The 19,091-nt window shown below is 35.1% G+C and overlaps 4 protein-coding genes across 4 annotated transcripts; 1 reads left to right on the top strand and 3 right to left on the bottom strand.

Moving 5' to 3' along the window:
* Window positions 1-148: 148 nt before the first annotated feature.
* On the bottom strand, window positions 149-1,133 carry PHYBLDRAFT_159083 (hypothetical protein; the record flags this gene model as incomplete). The annotated part of the gene is made up of 4 exons (XM_018433910.1): window positions 149-425; window positions 536-605; window positions 675-806; window positions 898-1,133. Coding segments are annotated over 4 exons (541 nt in total), but the record flags the coding sequence as incomplete, so codon positions are not given.
* A 9,094-nt stretch (window positions 1,134-10,227) lies between these two features.
* On the bottom strand, window positions 10,228-12,106 carry PHYBLDRAFT_169311 (hypothetical protein; the record flags this gene model as incomplete). The annotated part of the gene is made up of 5 exons (XM_018436041.1): window positions 10,228-10,302; window positions 10,334-10,392; window positions 10,510-10,725; window positions 11,229-11,245; window positions 12,087-12,106. 5 exons carry the CDS (start codon window positions 12,104-12,106, stop codon window positions 10,228-10,230), a joined length of 387 nt encoding a protein of 128 aa, XP_018291093.1.
* A 917-nt stretch (window positions 12,107-13,023) lies between these two features.
* Window positions 13,024-14,229, bottom strand: PHYBLDRAFT_169310 (hypothetical protein; the record flags this gene model as incomplete). Its single annotated transcript, XM_018436040.1, has 2 exons — window positions 13,024-14,024; window positions 14,121-14,229. The coding sequence occupies 2 exons, from the start codon at window positions 14,227-14,229 to the stop codon at window positions 13,024-13,026; spliced, it is 1,110 nt and encodes a 369-aa protein (XP_018291092.1).
* A 2,588-nt stretch (window positions 14,230-16,817) lies between these two features.
* Window positions 16,818-18,053, top strand: PHYBLDRAFT_169308 (hypothetical protein; the record flags this gene model as incomplete). Its single annotated transcript, XM_018436039.1, has 4 exons — window positions 16,818-17,002; window positions 17,064-17,491; window positions 17,630-17,815; window positions 17,902-18,053. The coding sequence occupies 4 exons, from the start codon at window positions 16,818-16,820 to the stop codon at window positions 18,051-18,053; spliced, it is 951 nt and encodes a 316-aa protein (XP_018291091.1).
* Between the last annotated feature and the right edge of the window lie 1,038 nt (window positions 18,054-19,091).

Genomic DNA, 19,091 nt, shown 5'->3' with positions numbered 1-19,091 from the left:
GATGAATGAATGAATGTTTGAATGAATGAATGAATGAATATAATTAATGTAGCCTTCTTTACAGTTATCAATTGTACCTCTTTCTTTAACTATCAATCTAAAAAAAGATTATTGCCTAACCTTGCGATAAAATAGGCTATCATCTAATATATATATATATTTATGTGCGTGTGTATTTAAGTATAAATTAGTGATAAATCATACAAAGCATAATAGTAATATAGCAATAATGAAAGCCAAAATTAAAATCACAATAAGAATCACAGTGATACTTTTAATAATAATTGTATAATTCAAGATTTCATGTATGAATTCATCATAGTCAAGACTTGATCATTGAAGCCAAGAAAAGAGCTTTCATAATCTTTGGAAGCTCCTTATTTTCAACGCACATGTGGGCATTGCTTCCAAGTGCCTTTTTTAGCCTAGAGATTCGCATCAAATAAAATAGTGAGCCTAATATTTTAGATATACATACAAAATGCTTGTTTATAGTTGTAATGCTTATAATAATAATAAATAAAAAGGAACTTACTGTTCTGCCTGGTCTTGAAGCGATCCGATAAAGATCATTTGCGCAGTAACACGATCATCTGATTTCAGTACTATGTACAACAAGCAAATCAGAATGAACGTGTGCGTTAACCATATATTTCTACATCATGGTTAATTACCTCTTGCGATATCATCGGGATGAATGTTGTATTGGGCAATGTTTGCGTCTGACAGAATAACTACAAAATGGTCATCTCCCTCTTCCTTGACAATTTCCTTGACTGAATGAGAAGCAGCTCCAAGTGTATTATCTTTAGGTGCGTTATATTTTCAAGTTAATAACAAGTCGATACAAGTTTCTTTCTCTCTTTCTTTTTAATATTTCCATATATTCTTTGTTACCTCCACTTAGACAATACTGAGAATGAGCTCGCATTTTGCTCAGAATCTCAAATTCTTCTTTCTCGGTCTTGGGATAGTTCCCAGGTTTTACAAACTCAATATTAGCTCCATCGCCACTGTGCCCTACAATCCTGTATGCGAACTTGTGTTCAAATCCCCTAAAGGCCTCCATGAGCATAAGTGCAACCTCCATAGATCTCTCTAGCCGACGATCGTGGGCATTGAACCGAAACATACTACAAAGAATATAATAGACATTGTATTGTATTGTATTGTATTGTATTATTAATAGATGCTTGTTTTTTTATAAAAAAAAGAAATAATAGAATTTTACCTGGCCGAAAGATCAAACACAAAGTTCATTCTTTTGGGTTTATCCTGGAAAAGTCCAATCTCAGGATCATCATCGCCTCTCTTCTTATAAATAGCCCTTTCTCCTGTAAGCCCTTCAATACTATGAAGATTAAAGACATTAAATAAATATATAAATAAATGAATATATATATATATATATATATATACGACTAGTTTCTTATAGATTTGTTCATGTTATTTTCTTTTCACAAATAAAAAGAAGAAGAACCATAGTTGATCGGGCCACATTTACATTTTGGTGTCGTCAAGATCACCGGACGATTGGTTCTTTAACCACACACGCTCCTTGTTTTTGGCCTCGACACTTTCCAATATGACGCGAAGTTCACGAACCTCACGTCGAATGTTTTCCATGTATTTTTGAAATTGCTACATAAATACGAGTTTTTTTTCTTAATACTTTTCTTTCTTCAGTATCTTAATAACCCAAAGAGATGGTATTTTATATGTAACTTACTTGGTAGTCACCCTGTGTCATATTGATTTTATCAAGCATTTTCTCCATAGCTTGTTCATGCATTTCTCTACCAAAACCACATACAGAATATTACTTTCTAAGCCTAACAAGAAGAGCCAAAAGAAAGAAGAATGATAATTATGGGTGTTGTAGAATTACCTCTTGGCATCGCTTACTACATTTGCTTCGTCCCCTGCTGTTTTCTGTATATATATATATATATGGTTTGGTTGTGGACATAATTTTAAATTAGGGCACTTGTGACAAATAGGCAACGCACTGGTTACGCACGTACCAGTTTTAAGTTTTGAATATCCTCGAAGCTTGCTTCTTCGCGTCCTCCTTCGTTCATGTTCTCGCCACCACTACCACCAATTCCACCGCTTCCACCAGCACCACCACTTCCGGAGCCACTTTCCCCACCATTTCCTGAGCCACCGCTTCCCTCATCGGAGTCACCCCCAGATTCACCACTGCCATTTGTTTTGTTCGCGTCATCGCCCTGGGAAGAAGGATCACTCTTCTTTCCATCCTAAGAATAATTAAAAGTAGAAATAATACAACCAGTCAGATACTTTCTAAAATGCATGTATTGTGTCTTATATATACACTTAATATTTTAACCGTAACAAAAATAAAGTACCTTTTTCTCATACACAACAGACAGGATCTTCTGGTCAACACCGACCATTTGCTTCCATGTCTGGGCTGCTTTAAATAAGTCCGAGGAGCTGACTTGCCAGATTCTGACAGACCCAGCATTGTCCATTGTAACCAAATTGCCATTTGACAACTCACACAACGAAGCTGCACGTCTCTCTAATTGAAATCTTGAAAATCCTGCTCCTGGCACATCACTGTTTTTTTTTTAAAAAAAAAGGTATATGAATAAGTACCAGCAAAAGATTTAATTTATATCATCATAAGTATTAATTTTATCCAGCTCTTATTAGTATTAATATTAGTAGTATTTCTATTCTTATTCTTATTCTCATTATTGGTAGACTATTGTTACGCCAAATGTATACTTACGTATCTGGTCCCCCCAAGATAGAGAGGGGTAATTTGATTCTCCACATTTGATGTCTGGCAGGATCAAGCAAATCAATTGTACTCTCAGCACGGCCGTCCTACGATAATATACCAAATACAGAAAGAGGTTTTAGACATCGTAAAAATAATAATGATAATAATAATAAGAATGTATATGCTCTTTCTTTCTAAAAGACATACAATAGGAGGCTGAACAACAGCTAATTTCTGAGAGTTCGAAAGGTAGAGCGAAGAGCCCTTGAGTTTGTTGGCTTGGTATCCAGTTCTTTCGACATTGAAGTAAGACGCTATTTCTACCACGCCTGACTTTTGCAAGAATTCATTGTGTGAACACCCTTGAAGAATTGTACAGAATTTGTAAGGGTGATCGCTCTGACCAAATCTTGCTCCAGGACTGTATATAATTATAGAAGATATACGTTAGAATACAATAATATTTATATAATTGTACTTACGCAAACTCTTGCTCAAACACATTGGCTACTTCACCAATTTCATGACCATTTTGACCTTGGACTTTAATAGGCTCCAAGAGTATAGGAAGTCCGCCTTCAGGTCCATTATTCTCTTCTGGATACAAAACATATGTTGTGCCGTCACGACTTCCCCGTGCAATCCAAAAGTGAGGCTCGATTACCAAAAGTTGGTTAACTAGAGAATTTATATTATTATTATTATTATTATTATTATTTAAGAAAAATAAGCACACGTTTTGTAAATACACACAAAACCTACTTACTTCGTACAGGAAGTGTCACTGTGTGTTGTTTTGAGGTATTAAAGTCTAAAACGGCAATTGTGGGCTGATCTTCTTGATAGAAAGCTACCCACAGTAATGATGATCAATATTAATATCAATATCATCAACATCAGCATAATTTTAGAGTAATTAATAAATTAATAAATAATATTGTTAGTCATCCCTCTAATTACTCTGTTGTTTTTATCTTATTCTCACCAATTACACCGGAAGAACTCAGGTTGGTACACATAATAGACGTTAGAGGTTCAAGCCCACGGATCTAAAGCAACAATTAATAAAGAATAATAATTTAGATATATATATCAGCTGTTGGTGTAAATCGATTGAAGAAACACACAAAACAGAGCGAGAAGGTTCAAAAGTAATAAAGGATTATATTGCCTTCTTTTGGACAACTGGTACGTACTACAACCGAGACAATCTTTTTATTCCCAAAGTCGCAACAGAGCAGCTCGTTGTTTGAGGGGTTGTGAAGAGCAAGATACTTGACTGCGCCATTAGTACGAATTACTGTTATACGAAGTCTTGGAGGTGCTAGAGATTATACCAAGAAAGAAAGAAAACAAGATCAATTATTTTATATTCTATGCCACTATATTGTTCTTCTTTTACCTCTTTGCAAGGGAAAGTATTCGTACAGATCTATGCTCTCAATTCTCTTGTGGTTTGCATCAACATGATGAAGAGTGACAGGATTTGTGGTGATTACAAATAGACTGCCATCTTCGACAGTCGCAATATCTAGCGCTTCACCACGGGTAGGAATATCAAAGTTATAGAGCTGTTCAGAGAATACAATTGAACGACCTTCTCTTCGTTCAAGTTCCTTCCAATTCTTTCCTACGTCAAGGTCCCAGCCGCCCTATTGATAGTAAAAACATTATAAATATGTTTATGTGCTAGAAAACTATATACTCTTTATATATATATATAATAAACAGAGAACAAGAAGAAGAGGATAAAGGCAAACGGATAAGTATACTTACTCGAATAGCAATATCGTGAGTCTCTACTTTGGACTTGGTATGTTTAGAATTAGGCAAACGAGTCCATAGTTCTGTTGAGATAGGATGTCCAAGATCCAAGACATCTCCCAAATTCATGGAAAACTCCGAGTCAAGACCAACAGGAATGCCATGTTTTTCAAATATCTCGATCAAGAGTTCCTTTGATGCATGATCGTACTTGTCAAAGTCAAATACGTTCTGGAGAATCTTCGATATACCCTCATCAGGATATTTCTAATTAAAGTAAATGAGTAATGATGACAGTGCAATTAATTTAATATGTTACATCAGGCCAAATAGAAAGATTGGTACTACAAAGGTATCATTTTCTGTTTCTTCTATATATTCTATAATAAAATACTAATGCAAATTACCTCTAAATGAAGTACAATATTAACAAGTTCGCGTGTAGAGTAAGGGTATGAAATAAGCCTAGGTTATAAAAAGAGTACAAACGGTATTCTTTACTAAGTACTAGTTTTGGTTTTCTTCTATGCCTAAAGGTATCTTACCCTTCATCAACTAGTCTACGAAGATCGGTAAATGCACTGGAAAGCTTATCAAGAAGTTGTTCAGACACATTAGGTCCGTATTTTCTTAAGAGATACATCTGATAAACAATTCCTGTATATTAGTTACAAATCTCACAGCCTTTTCGTTACTCTTCCTTTAAGTAAATCATACTCCCCCCTCATTTACCTCTGAAAGCTTGTCCGGGTTGTCTACTGCATGACTAGAAATACAAAAATAAAATAAAATATTTAATATAACATGATATAACATGATACATTTGTTGAAAATAGCATTTACTCTCTGTAGGTAAAAAGTAATCATACCAGCTAAAAACGTCTCCAATTTCACGGTAGAAATCGTTTCCTAATATTAGAGAATATATAAATGAATTAAAAATAAAAATAAGATACTTGGTACTTATTGCCTAAAAACCAACAGTTCCAAATGACTCTTTACCAAGGAATGGATAACCTGTTTGAAATATCTGATTAGCTTAAACGACTTTATTTTTCTTTAAATTTTTTAAATTTTAATAATGATTCTTGAATAGCTCATACCTGGTCGATTGGCAAGAACAATCATACGGAAGTTCTAAGAATATATGTATATATTTTGTCATTAACCATTCACGTAAGATTTTCTCTTTCTCTCTATCTCTCTTTGTGGGTGTCTATTAAGCAGATATATTTGTGTATCTTACAGGATGTACAAGAATATATCGGTCGTTTTCTTGAACATCAGATTCTTTCGAAACAATACGTCTTCCGTCCCCAAGCACCATCTGACCATCTTCTACTAAACTTTTCAATACTGCTGTTACATAAGTTGGTGCCTTATCAGCTTCATCGACCACAAGTATTGTGCCTACAAAAAAGAAATAAGATCCATAATAAGTCGGTCACAATAATATCACCAGATTGTGTCCTTCTTCGTATGACTAAAATGAAAAAGAAAACTATACCTTCACTAACAGCCTTTACAAGCGCAGAGTCTTCAAAGGCCAAGACACCTTCTCGGATAGCAGGCGTGGTTGTCAAGCTTTGAACAGTGCTATCTCTGTGGAGTTGGATGTATTCACGAGGCAGTTGGAGTAACTGCAAAAAGTAGTCGGCAAGTTTATTCTTGCCTACACCCTGATTTCCGATAAGCAGTAAATGATCCCCTAATCAAAAACAAAAAAAAACAAATTTAAAGTATATAATTAAATAAATAAAAGGGAAGGTGAGTAAATGAGCGAATAAAACTTTGGAACATATTAAGTCTAGTATTAAATTCAAAGCTCTACATTATATAAAAACACTCAACTAACCCAATTGATAATCCTTCAGCATCTCTCTCAAAATCTCAGTGTGCGCAGGGTTTTCATGGAATACAACATTTGGAATCAGCATAGGATCGCCTCCTTTGAATACAGGCTCCACCACTCCTCCGATTCTAATCTGCTGAGGGTCTTGACGGGATGGAAGAATTTCGATTACGAGCTGCATTTGTTTTTTTGTTAAAGAAAGGTAGACTTTTAGGAAAACCAACGATGCCGTAATATATGATTATGTATGTATATGTATATATTACCCCTTCAACATGAATGTCTTTTTTTGATGGATATATACCGTTTGCAATCATCAGTTCATGCAAGGCTTCTCTTGCAATTGCAGGCATAAATCTAGAAAGAGCAGCCTTTTCAATGGACTTATAAAGACTTTCGTCCTCAAAGTAGGCCAAACGTCGGCAAATCCTAATCAGCTGGCGAGTAGACAATGCACTGGAAAGCATCCTGACAGTTTCATCCTTGTCTCGCCTCAGACGACGAGAGAAGGTCAATAGTTGTGAAAGTCTGTCTTCATCCACACCTGGAGAGAGACATCTCAAAACCTCTTGTTCTTCCTGGTATAATATAAATAAATAAAGAAATTGTGAATATATAAACACATATACAGACAGATGTTTTTTCTTGAAAAAAGTAATGCTAATACTAATACTGATAGTAGTGGTAGTGGCAATCATACATTTGATGGTAATGAATCAACCACAATAAACTGGAACATGGACAAGATCTCTGCTGTGAGCCAAGATCCAGCCTTTGTGTCTGTTTGACCACTGACTCCCGATCGGGCCAGAGCAATGATACGGAACGCAGGATGAATTGGGATCAATTTTTTGGCCGCAAGATCGTTAATGGAGAGTTTTGATTTTTTCATCAGTTTCTCATATCGATGTGCATTAATGAGACGTGTACCATCAGGAAGTTGCATTTCACGCTCGTTAGTAAGCCTCTGCAGTGTATTGAGGGTTCCATAGGATAATGCCTCGATACCATCGAGAACTGCCAAGTTGCCATGAATAGCAGCTTCGACTAAGAGCGAGTTCTATTTGTATATACAAATACATATAAGGCAATAGTTGGTAAAGATATATATTTTAGTGTATATATTTACCTCCCAGATAGTGTCTCCTGTGGGTGTAGTCGATCTACGCTGCAGCAAATCTCTTGATGACATGTCACGATAAAGTGGAATATAATCAATGACATACCCAAGGTTTCTGGCAACTAAAATAGTAGTAGAAAAAGGAGAAAAATAATTTAAGTCGGTTAGTACTTGCATAATATTGCTTTCGAAACAATATTATTTACTCACAGTGCCGAACGAGTGCAGATTTTCCAACACCCTTTTGGGTTCCAATTAGACACATATCAGTGTTACCCGAATGGACTATTACCATTGATGTGTAGATCTCTCTATGGTAGGGTGTTTCTATAAAATACTCTGCGGAACTAAACTCTTTGGGTCCACTGAACACAGGCACGCCAAGTGGTGAGGTAGCATGAGAAAAGGTCGCAATGGCCTTTGGAATATAATGAGACTTATCAATCGAGACAGCAGGTGGGTCTAATCGATCAACGTTCGCAATGAGATAGCCAGAAGATGTCTGGCGAGCTTCTTCGTGGGCTTCTACTACGGCGGAAGCAACTCCAAATCTTCGGTAGGCGGCTTCGATTATGCTTATTTGCTCAAGGTCACAAGTGGGCAACAGTGGGTATGGGTACAGCAAATCGACAGCAAAACGAGGATGCAGGTTGGGGAAGAGAAGTAGTAAGGATGCAAGACTTTCTATTGTCATTGGGAACTCGGGAACCTCAATTTCTCGGCCAGAGTTTTTGTCTGATCTGACACCCAATACCATCGAAATTGAAACAAGTCGTTCGATAAGTTGTCTCTGCACTTTCTTGTCCGTAATGGCTAACATTTGGTTGACCTGACTTTGAAAATCTGGAGATTTTACATCTCTACTCTGGAAGCGGGATCTCAGGGGAGGATCCAAAGGATATCCAATGTATGGTGGCACAGGCAAACCTTTAATGTTACTGAAATTAATTACCCGTATTCAGAAAACTCTCTGAAGCACATATATAAGAAAAGAAAGGTATGCAAACATATATATTTACCTAGAGCAAAAACCAAAAATTTTGGATCCACCTTTTCAAATTTTGTGGTGCTGTTACCCTGGTCTTTGATGTCTTTTGTAGTAAGAAATCGGCCATCATCCAAAGACATTTCACGGTTCTCGAGAAGATTATTCAATATAGGTAATACATTGCGCTCAGCCTTTTCAATTCCATCCAAAACTAAGATTCTACCATGGATAGCAGCTCTAACAGCAGCTTGATCCAAATAAAACGACGTTCCATTGTGCAACTCTCGGCGCTGCTTAAGGTCTGCATCTGTCACATCCTTTGACAGGGCCACATATTCAATTCTATATAGCGAACACAGGAGCAAACACAAAGTTCATCAAAAACACCAATAAATGTTAGGTTAAGTCTGTGGGATTTGTAGCTTAAACTTACTCGCGTTGGGTCATTTCAGCATATTTCATTACTAAAGAACGTCTTAATGGTCCTGGAGGGCCAATAAGGAAGATATCTTGTCCAAGCTAGCATTTTTTTTTTACAAATAAGTCTTTATAATTTTACCCTTTGATAGGGATACTTAGTGCTAGCAATAGTCCTATTTTTATTACCTTGTCTTTTTGCATCATCCTTTTCAGATATTTTATAATACAATATTTTTTTAATAAGAAAATATCCCGCAAATAATAAAATCCTTTTGAATGTAATTATTTACCATCTCAAATGTCTCAATATTTCCTAGTAATTAAATAGATTTAAAGATACGTTAGAGACACTAATTAGGTCTTTTTTTTTTCTATATTTACCTGAGACTCTTCGTAAAATGGAGCAGTGTGCTCAGGAACAAGTTCGGGATTCTTGGGAGGAACGATTGACATTACTACATCGCCAATTCGAACTGATGTAATGTCCACTACGTTTGAACGCAATCAGCCTTTGGTTTAAATTTTATTTTCTGTGGTAGATCTTTAAGCATACTTTCATGACTGAGATCGTCATCTGATTCTGACCAGCCCGTTTGAGATGGTGCCAAAGTTCTTCCGAGTTGTTTCAGGCGTCTTTTAGCCTGTTTTCCATGTTTGTTATCTGACATCTTATTATTATTATCAAACTATGAAAAAAAATTAAGAAAGGTAAAGATAACGTCTGTGAAGTGTGGGGTAAAAGTGAATAAATATATATATATATATAAAGTATGACAATGACGGTCAGATATCAAAATGCCTACCCTTCGCCTTTTTAAGTTCAACATAAGTTAGTCAGCAGTTTTCTGGAAGATCACATTTTTTCATTTTTGTTTTGTGCTGACAGGCTCTGACACGTGGGATTTATGCCACACGATAAATATTGTAAAACCTGAATACTGGTTTTTTACTTAAGATTGAAACAATGCCAGTTTCTCTTTGAGCAAATAAAAAATAAAATTGAGGCACAAAAGGGCATAATCAAGCATAAAAACTAAAGTTGGTTTAGACAAGATAAAGAAGATCTTGCTAGAACACACTGACGGAATGGATAATCGATTAAACTTATATACAAATACAGGTACTGTGAGGGTATTTATATCTAATAAGGATCTATCTAGTCACATTCGGCTTGTGTCTTTTATAATGACTATTATGCGGGAAGAGTGTTCTATTGGATGGACTGTTATAGTGACTTGTCCTTCTTCCTATATTACGGTGGTTACCCATGTATGTCAAATACAACAGGATTGTTTAATATTTCTTTTCTTTCAAATATCTCAATTTTGTTATTTTGAGGCAAATTGGCAACAATAAACCTTCTCAATGTTCTTGTTGACCCTAAAAGGAGTTTTCAGTATTTTCTTTGAATTAATCATATTTTTCAAAGCTTACTCTAAAAGCTTTTTTTTTAAAATCATTTGGGTCATTTGTCAGACCTGCATAATCCAACACTATAAGACATATTTTTTGTTGATAGAAATGTATTGCAACATTTCTAAGAAGAAAAAAGAAGGAGAGGAGGGACTCATATAATTGGCATTAGTGTTCTTACTTTGTGTGTTCCCTACCTAAATCCCTCTCAGAGATAGAATGGTTTGCATTTGGGCCAAAAACTGAAACAAGCAATTTATCGACCAAAGATCTTTCTCTCAGTCTGTCACACATGAGTTGAATTAGCCGTGTTCTGTTTTCGTAATCAACTTTTTCTTTTTTTTTCTTTTTTAGTTTTTCGATATGTTCTTGATATTCTTCACAATATTCAGTAATGTCTTTGATAGTATTTTCTAATATATTGCGTGAATAAAATTAGAAGTAGAGATAAAGAAAAAAGTAATAACTGATATGACTTGCTGAAGAATTTTTCTTTCACTGCAAATAAGGAACGGACGCGGTTTACTTGATGTTCTGACTCTTTCCTTGGGGGTAGTCAGCCAAATTGATTGATCAAAGTTTAAAACCCGAACAATATTATTGGTCGACAATTGTAATATCGACGATCAAAATTTGTACGTCTTTTTGAAAGATCAAATTTCGATCAAATTTCGATCGAAAAACCCACAGCTCTTTGACCGGTTGAATCCTTACTTTTTTATATGCCATACGATGCTGTTTTTATCTTTCTCCTTAATAGATTAAGGCTACTTCTATGAGGACAGCATTTCCTGGTGGGAGACGACAATTTGATTCTGCCGGCATGAAATTATTCTATTTGTTCCCTAAGGACACATAATATTCTTATAGACTCTTTTTTGTGCCTTGCAAAAAAGAGTATATGGGGATTACTTACCAGCTGGTGCTGTCGAACTCTGGAAATATTTAGGTGAAAGAAAGAGAAAACACGATACGCATAAGAAGGCCAATAAATAGTGAAATATTCAACAAGATTGCGTCACACTCTAATGACAACAACTCTTTATAACCTTTTGCATAACTGGCTATTGATGTAGTGTATCTGTGACTAATTATTATTTCTTTATTGTCAAATCTAAATTCAGGACTACTAATTGATTATACAGGATTTGATTTTTGCATGAGACAGTATTTTATTATGAGGTTTCCCAGATACAAACTTTAACCCTTAAAAGAACGAGAGTCAGGTGTCTGGGGAGAGATAGATTAACAAAAAATGTGGTGACAAAGTAGTAAGCTAATATGTACAATAAATATATTGTGTTTTTCCAGGACACATCATTTTGCCCTGAAGGATTAGAGAAAGACACCGGGACTCGGACAGGTGGTCCCAATTAACTAGTCCGGTTAAATAGAAACGACGTCTCCGTAAGATTACTGCTTAGAAGTAATCGAAAAGGAAGTTAATGTAAAGTTGGAACAGATAGCTAATGTGAAGGAACTTGAACAAACCCTTAAAGCCATTAAATAAATACACAAGGTTGAAAATGCATTGCCAGATCTTGAGTCAAAGGAAAAAACGCTTGGCCTCTTCGAGAGTTTAGGTGGATATAGGCTAAAGAAGAAAGCAGAATGTACAAAAGCTTATTCTATGAATTTTGTACGAATCTTGTACTTTTGTCTTTTGGTGTCTTCAACTAAAAATTGATATCATTGGCTAGGATTCGCACAAAATTTAGATCGATCAATCAGGCTGAGTACCCCCAATAATTTCGAGAAATGCTGTATTACTTACCCCTTGGATGTTTTACTCATAGTCAATTATTTTTGACCCACGATTGCTTATCTTAGATATATGTATACTGAGTTTTATAGTCTTTGTGTGTATGTGTGTGCGCTTCTATTTAGTATATTGAGCTCGTAAATACCATAAATAATCTGGAAACATTCTAGAACAAGTGTCTAATCCACACTTTTAAAAGACCAATTTTAAAAAGGAGAATTACATATATTAAAAGTTCCAAACAAAAAGTCTGCTCTAAAAGAAAATTTGAGGAAAATCTATGTTTGGAACACACTATAATATGTACAACACAGACCATGACAGGGCCTACTATGACATCAATAATTACCTATTTTTTAAAAAAAAATAAAAAAAGTGATAATTCAATGTTGTACTCATTTATATTCAAAATGGTTATATATTTACACATAGGTGAGCAAAACAACAATAACAGTAACAACAACAGCAGCAACAGCAACGACAATACCAACAGTAATAAGAGCAACAATATATATATATATAGAGAGAGAAAGTTTCATATATTTGAATTCAATGGTTAATGAGGATAATGAGAGAGGGGGAAGTATAGAGGTCAAAAAAATTTACAGTGGCTAGTACAGCAATTATACTCTTTCGGTTTTCTAAAGTTGTTTTTTTCTCTTTCTTTTCTTTAACTAAAGAAGAAGAAATAATACATATATATATATATCTATATATATAAGTACGTATGTATGTAAGGAAAGTGTATATAAGGAAGTATGTGAGTGAGTGAGTAATATAAAAAAAAAAGAATAAAAAGAAAAGGAGGGACATAGGATAAAAGAAGCAAGCAAAGAAGCAAATAAATAACTAAGATACAAGAATTAAATGAACAGAAAAGAAAATGGTATTGTTGTAAAGAGGAAACAAATAAAAAAGAGTAAAAGAGAGGAAGAGTAGCTTGGTTGATTTAGACATGAACACCACTTCGAACGGAACTGTAGTCAGGAAGACGTTCTGGTGTGTAGACTGGTAATGCGTTTTCATATTCGACTAACTTGAGGAATCTTGGTGGTGGAATGGGTTCTAAGCCAAAGTCAGATGTAGAATCAGAGCTGCGTGCACTTGAACTTTTTAAGAATATGGTGTACATCTTGAGATCATCCGGTGGGCGGATACCACATCCCAGAGTACCGATGTGAATTGGTAGCTCGACTGAGACCTCTGATGACTGTAACAGACCAGCGCAATATTTGTGTCCCATAGTTATCTTCAGAATATAGGATACGGATATCATACGACCATAATCAAAGGTTGGCGAAGTGTCGCTCGGAATTTCCAGACAGGTCTCATGGTATGTAGTGCCAGCCGCCAGAACACGACTGCTTGAAACCATAGTCGTCTTCTCGAGCGGATACTCTTCGTCGGTGATAAAGTTAATGATTTGGGAGAGTTTTATGGATAATGAGACCGGCTTGTTTTTGGCTGTGCTGAAACGTAATGAGATGGGTATTTTATCACCCGAAACATAGTTTAAAGAAGTGAGTTTTGTAACCATTCTAATTCCATTGCGAGTGATTTCTTCCGTCAGGGGACTCTTCAATATAGCAGTTTCGATAAACGGCACAAAGTTAATTTTCTTTTGGGCCAAGGTGATTATTCCCTGTCGGCTTTTTGAGAGGTCAAGGTAGGCTGTGAGGCGATATACACATCGATAGGTGATTTCGTCCATTGACGGGGGGAACTGAACCATTGGCAATTGAATGTTGAATGGAAATGTGTAATCGGATTCCGTCAATTGGTCGGATTCATTCTTCTCCCATAAGGTGCTCTGTACGCGGAATAGATTGTTGAGTCGGTTGGATACTGCACCAGGAGTGGCTGTAGATAAATTGATGCCTTCAGAGGCCTCAAAGACCAATCTAACACGGGTTGGATCGACCTTTTTCGAAAATGAAAGACTTACGGAGCCTAATGATTTAAAAGAAAACATGGTTTAGTTTAATTTTTAACTATCAAAAACATCATACAAGTATATATATATATATATATCTTTGATCGATATACCTTGAATAACTGATCCAGGACAATAGAATGTCTGATCGCTAGTGGTTCCATGTTCAGACACAAGGTTGATTTTCATCGTGTTGGCTGTTGTAGGTCGAGATGTAAACATTGTAAGTTTAAGGAAGTGTAGACAAAGTTACAAAGGAAAGACAAGGAAAGTAAAATTAGCTTTTTTTTATTTTCTTATTTTATGTTTTAATTGAGCATTTTTTTTATATATATTATATACTTCCTTTCACCCACACACACACCCACACACACACCCACACACACACCCACACACTTAGCACACATTTGCACTCATACTTGCACACAGAAACACATACACACAGAAACACATAAATCCCATTTTGAGTTCACAGATTATTATCATCATTCTGTCCACGCTGAGCTTGTCCGACAGTACGGATATTCCAGTCCTTAACGGGTACAGGAGCCAACAAAGACTGCCGCAGTAAAGCCATGAAAATTAAGTAAAGTAAAAATAAGAATTTACGTATAAATAAAAAGATCTACTTAGAACCGTTTTTCCCCGCTCCCCCGTTGCGTGTTACAGCTATATATATTGTATTATATATTCTTATAATTTCTTGGATTATTCTCTTGGGTCGCACTGATCTTCCAAATGTGTTAGGTTTATTCTTTCCTTCCTTCCTTCCTTCCTTTTTTTTGTACTTTTGAAACACAAACCAACAATAAATTTGGTCCAAGAAAATTATAATAATTATAATAGTAGTATCATGAGGTTTATGGTGAAAATACTATGCAGAACCCAAGGAGTTCTTTAACGAATATATTTGGTAAGGAAGCGACGGTGGAAATCAGAGCGTAACATATCGTTAATAAACCGCTTCTTCTGCTTTTCTTCTACACCGCGTGCCTGGTTCTTAAAAATAACGTCGTCATCCCATCTACAGAATAAAAATAAAATAAGCACACACAGCAGTTGTCACTAGAAGAAATAAAAGAGCTTCTTTCCCTATCCATTGTGCTCATCATATAGAGCTCTGTATATATATGTATATATACACACAAAGAGAGCAAAAAATACAAATTATATATATTAAAGCTCAGCTAGTTCCGTACCTTCGCTTCACACTGAAATCACGCTTTTCATTGCCAATGTGCAAAAGTGGATTGCCTGTCATTGCCTCCTCCTCTTTTTGGGCATCTTCTGCCTCCAGCTTTTCACGCTCTTGTCTTTCCTTCTCCTCTGCCCTCTCCTTTCTAATCCTCTGGAGTGTCTCCATTAATTCTGCTGTATTATCTTCGTCGTCGTCATCATCATCGTCGTCATCATCATCACTATACAAACATATACGTATATGTTATATTGTAAATTGTAACCATATATGCATATATACACATAAGAACTTAAACAGATGATTATTCTTATTCCTGTTACCTGCTACTATCACTATCTGTCCCCCCGTCATCATCGTCTTTGTCAAGGGCAGCTGCCTTTTCTGCTTCGAGAATCAATCGCTGTCGTCTTGATTCTGGATCCTCTTCATCCTGATTAGATCCAATCAAACGTCCACCCATCGATGCTGGTCCATCCTTCTCCTTGGTCTCATAGTACTCTCTTTCAGCTTGGAAAAGCTCATATTTTAAAGCCTCTCGATCACCAATCTCATCAGCACCTCCCTGTCCAGGTTGTCTATTATACAATGTCAATATCTAGTTTCACTTATATATATATATATATATATATATGAATTGAACTGAATCTATGAAAAAAAAAGACTAACAGAAAGAAAAGCTTTATACTAGTAAATTATAGATCTAAAACTTGCCTGAATTTAAGTTTTGTATGAGACGCAAGATCGCGGTTGCCGTATTGGAAACTAGGCGCCTTGTTGTCTTTTCCCCTCGCAGGATCAAATGTGGGGCGAGCAGCGGTTGTCTAATCAAGTTCCTTCTGAGTGAGATTTTGTATTGGTAGACCAAAATTGAACATAGTAATGTCAGGATGGAGAGCGCTGCGCTTACCATTTGGACAGATCAATGAGAATCTATTCAAGAACAGGATGAACTTGGAGGATATTGACATTTATTTAAGCTCCGTTTAATGACGTATCTTTGGAGACCAATATCTTATTTTATGCAATTAGCTTATCCTGCTTTTAATTGTTATTTATTTTGAAAGAGATTTCCTTTAACAATGAATAATGTAATCTTTTTTCACCACCACCACTACTATTATTATTACTAACAGCAAGCTTTTACAGGTACTTTAGGCAAATAATGTGGTTCATGTAATCAATGAGATTAGTTCATTTAGCTTGGCTATGAGCTAAATCTACACAAATTCCAAAGCTCACATTCTACTAAAATAATGTTTAACAACAATAAATTTCATTTCTAAATACATTGCCATATTAACGTTTTTTTTTGAATACCACAAAATGGGATTTCAATTTTTTATGTTTGTTTAGCAAGTATAAGAGCTTAAATTTGCCTATTAACAAGACTACAGAAAGTCAATCAAATAAAATGCCTAATTATTATCGCTGTTATTCTTTGTATATTTAGTTTGTGATCTATACATGTATATATGATAGTAAAGTAATAGCTTTTTATTACAGGATTCTAAAGTGGTCCAAAAGGGAAAGACATTGGCATAAATCCCCCTTTTTTTATATTATTATTATTAATAATGGCTTTATGTTCTTGTTTGGCTTAGCCAATTATGACATGCCAAAATACGATTTATTAAGCCAGGAAGAAGGGGAAGATAGAAGCTTTTTTTTGCTTCTTCTTCTTTATAACATTTGTGCCATCTCTCTCAGCTTTGATAGATCTATGATTAGTACAATTGTCTCTGTATTAGAGACATGGGCACTACGACAAAAGGGAGATGAAGTATTGTTAGCTACTTGGTAATCTTTTGAACACTTTACCAGTATATTCTTTATTAATAGTTTTTTTTTAAAAAAAAAGGTATCCAGATCTCAAGTACCATGCTGTCGAGTTAACATTTATTCCGGTTCTGATGTTCATGTTACTTATTTATTCAGCGTGGAAACTTGTGAGATCCAAAACGTCGTACGAGTCCCTTTTGTTGGCTTTCGATCCACCCAAGGAGACATCGCTAGAAGAAAAAATTTCGCTGGGCATCTTGATTGGATCTTGGACAATGACTTTTGTACAGAGATGGATAAAGAGTGATTTGCTTCACTTGCTCCTCCCTTGCTTCATGAGCCAAATTCTGCTTATAATTGTTATACTATATCCGAACAAGCGATCTGTCATCCCAACCATGTTATTCAACATATATCTTTATACCCAGTGGGGAGGGTTGGCAGCTCTCCTATTTCCAGATCTCAGGGACCATATATTGCCAGGGGAAACTATAAATTTTGTGATAGGTAATACAATACATAGTACACAGTACACAGTACACAGTACACAGTACACAGTACACAAATATCTTTGTATTCCTCATTTAATTATCATTGTTCTTTTTCCTTTCTTTTTTTTAATATTTAATTTGGTCACATCTTTAGAGCACTTGATTATTCTAATAGCCCCACTTTTCTTGATAAAATCTGGTCGTTATCTGATACTCCCGTCGTCAAGAGATGTGTACATGTTTTCTTTCGCAATTTATATAATGTACAATTGTCCATTTGTTCAGTGTCTCGGCCTTTTTCTTGATATAAATCTCAATTATCTTCAAGTGCCTCCTCCAGGTAACTCTTTCTTCTTTAATTTATTTCTACTGTAATGTATTATGGCATATAACTATACTTTGACTTATTATTATTTTGGCTATTAGCCCCGATAATAGAGATTATGGGGCCATATTATAGACCTGCGCTATATGTTATAGCAGCAATAAATATGTACATTACTAGGTACATACTTGTTGATGGGGTTATCCCCTTGCTGCAAAAAGATTCCATTTTAAGGACAAAAAAGGCTGAATAGACAAAGACGTTATTTATTTATTCAAAATATATCTGGTCTTAAGAAATAACATATAAAAGATGTGCAATATTAAAGGTGGATATAAACGTGTTTGTGTAAAATCGACGAAGAATTTATTATAATAGTGGTGGTCTATTGCTAATTAAAAGTAAAATGATGGTTTGTATAGGCAATCGAGAGGGGGTTTGCTATATAATTGATTAATTAATTAGAGAATCCGAATGTTAGGGACCGTATTTAGAAAGAAAGAAAAAGAACAGCAAAAAAAGTTGAAGCCATATTTCTCCTTGGATTCGAATACCAAAAACAATCTTTTGAGGACTTTGATTTCTTCTTACATGAATAGCTTGTATTTCTCTCACTTTGACTTTGACTTTATCTTGACTATCAATTTTGAGCAGTAAATTGCCCACCAGACTATCTAATGTTTTCTATTATATATTTTGTGTATTGTTGAAGAAACCTCCCTTATATATATGTATACACATCTTTAATAATTCTCTGGCTTTCTTTGATTAGTTGAATATAAATTTTAGCTTTTTATTTTATTTTATTATATTATTATTATTATTACGGCTGGTTTCATGATAATCTCTTGCGGTTTGTAGAAAAAAATAGCATCTTAATACACAAAATGTGTAAGGTAAGTTAGGACACATCTTTTCTACGTTTTGAGAAATACATGTCAATTTATTGAGTACCAGATTCAATTAATATGTACTTTTTACCTCATAAGAATGTAAGTGTTTATTTATATACGTATGCATTTCTTCAACAGCTTAACACTAAAAGACCGAGATTAAACAAGAAACAAAACAAAAAACTTTAATTATTTATAAATTGAATCTGCCGCAGTACTCTTTTTTTTTGTTATATTGCTATTTGAGTTGTGCGAAGAATTACTGCTGTGTCTAAATTGGGTTGTATTTTTGGCAAAATACATGTGGACTAATCGAGAGAGATAGTGAATGGGGGACTGAGAAATAAAACAAGAGCCCTGTGAAAAAAGAAGAAGGACAAAAGAGTCCAAGGTCATAA

Source organism: Phycomyces blakesleeanus, assembly GCF_001638985.1.
Source record: "Phycomyces blakesleeanus NRRL 1555(-) unplaced genomic scaffold PHYBLscaffold_12, whole genome shotgun sequence".
NCBI classification, from domain to species: domain Eukaryota; kingdom Fungi; phylum Mucoromycota; class Mucoromycetes; order Mucorales; family Phycomycetaceae; genus Phycomyces; species Phycomyces blakesleeanus.
The sequence above is the reverse complement of the archived record's forward strand: the minus strand, read 5'-3'. Positions and strand labels throughout refer to the sequence as shown.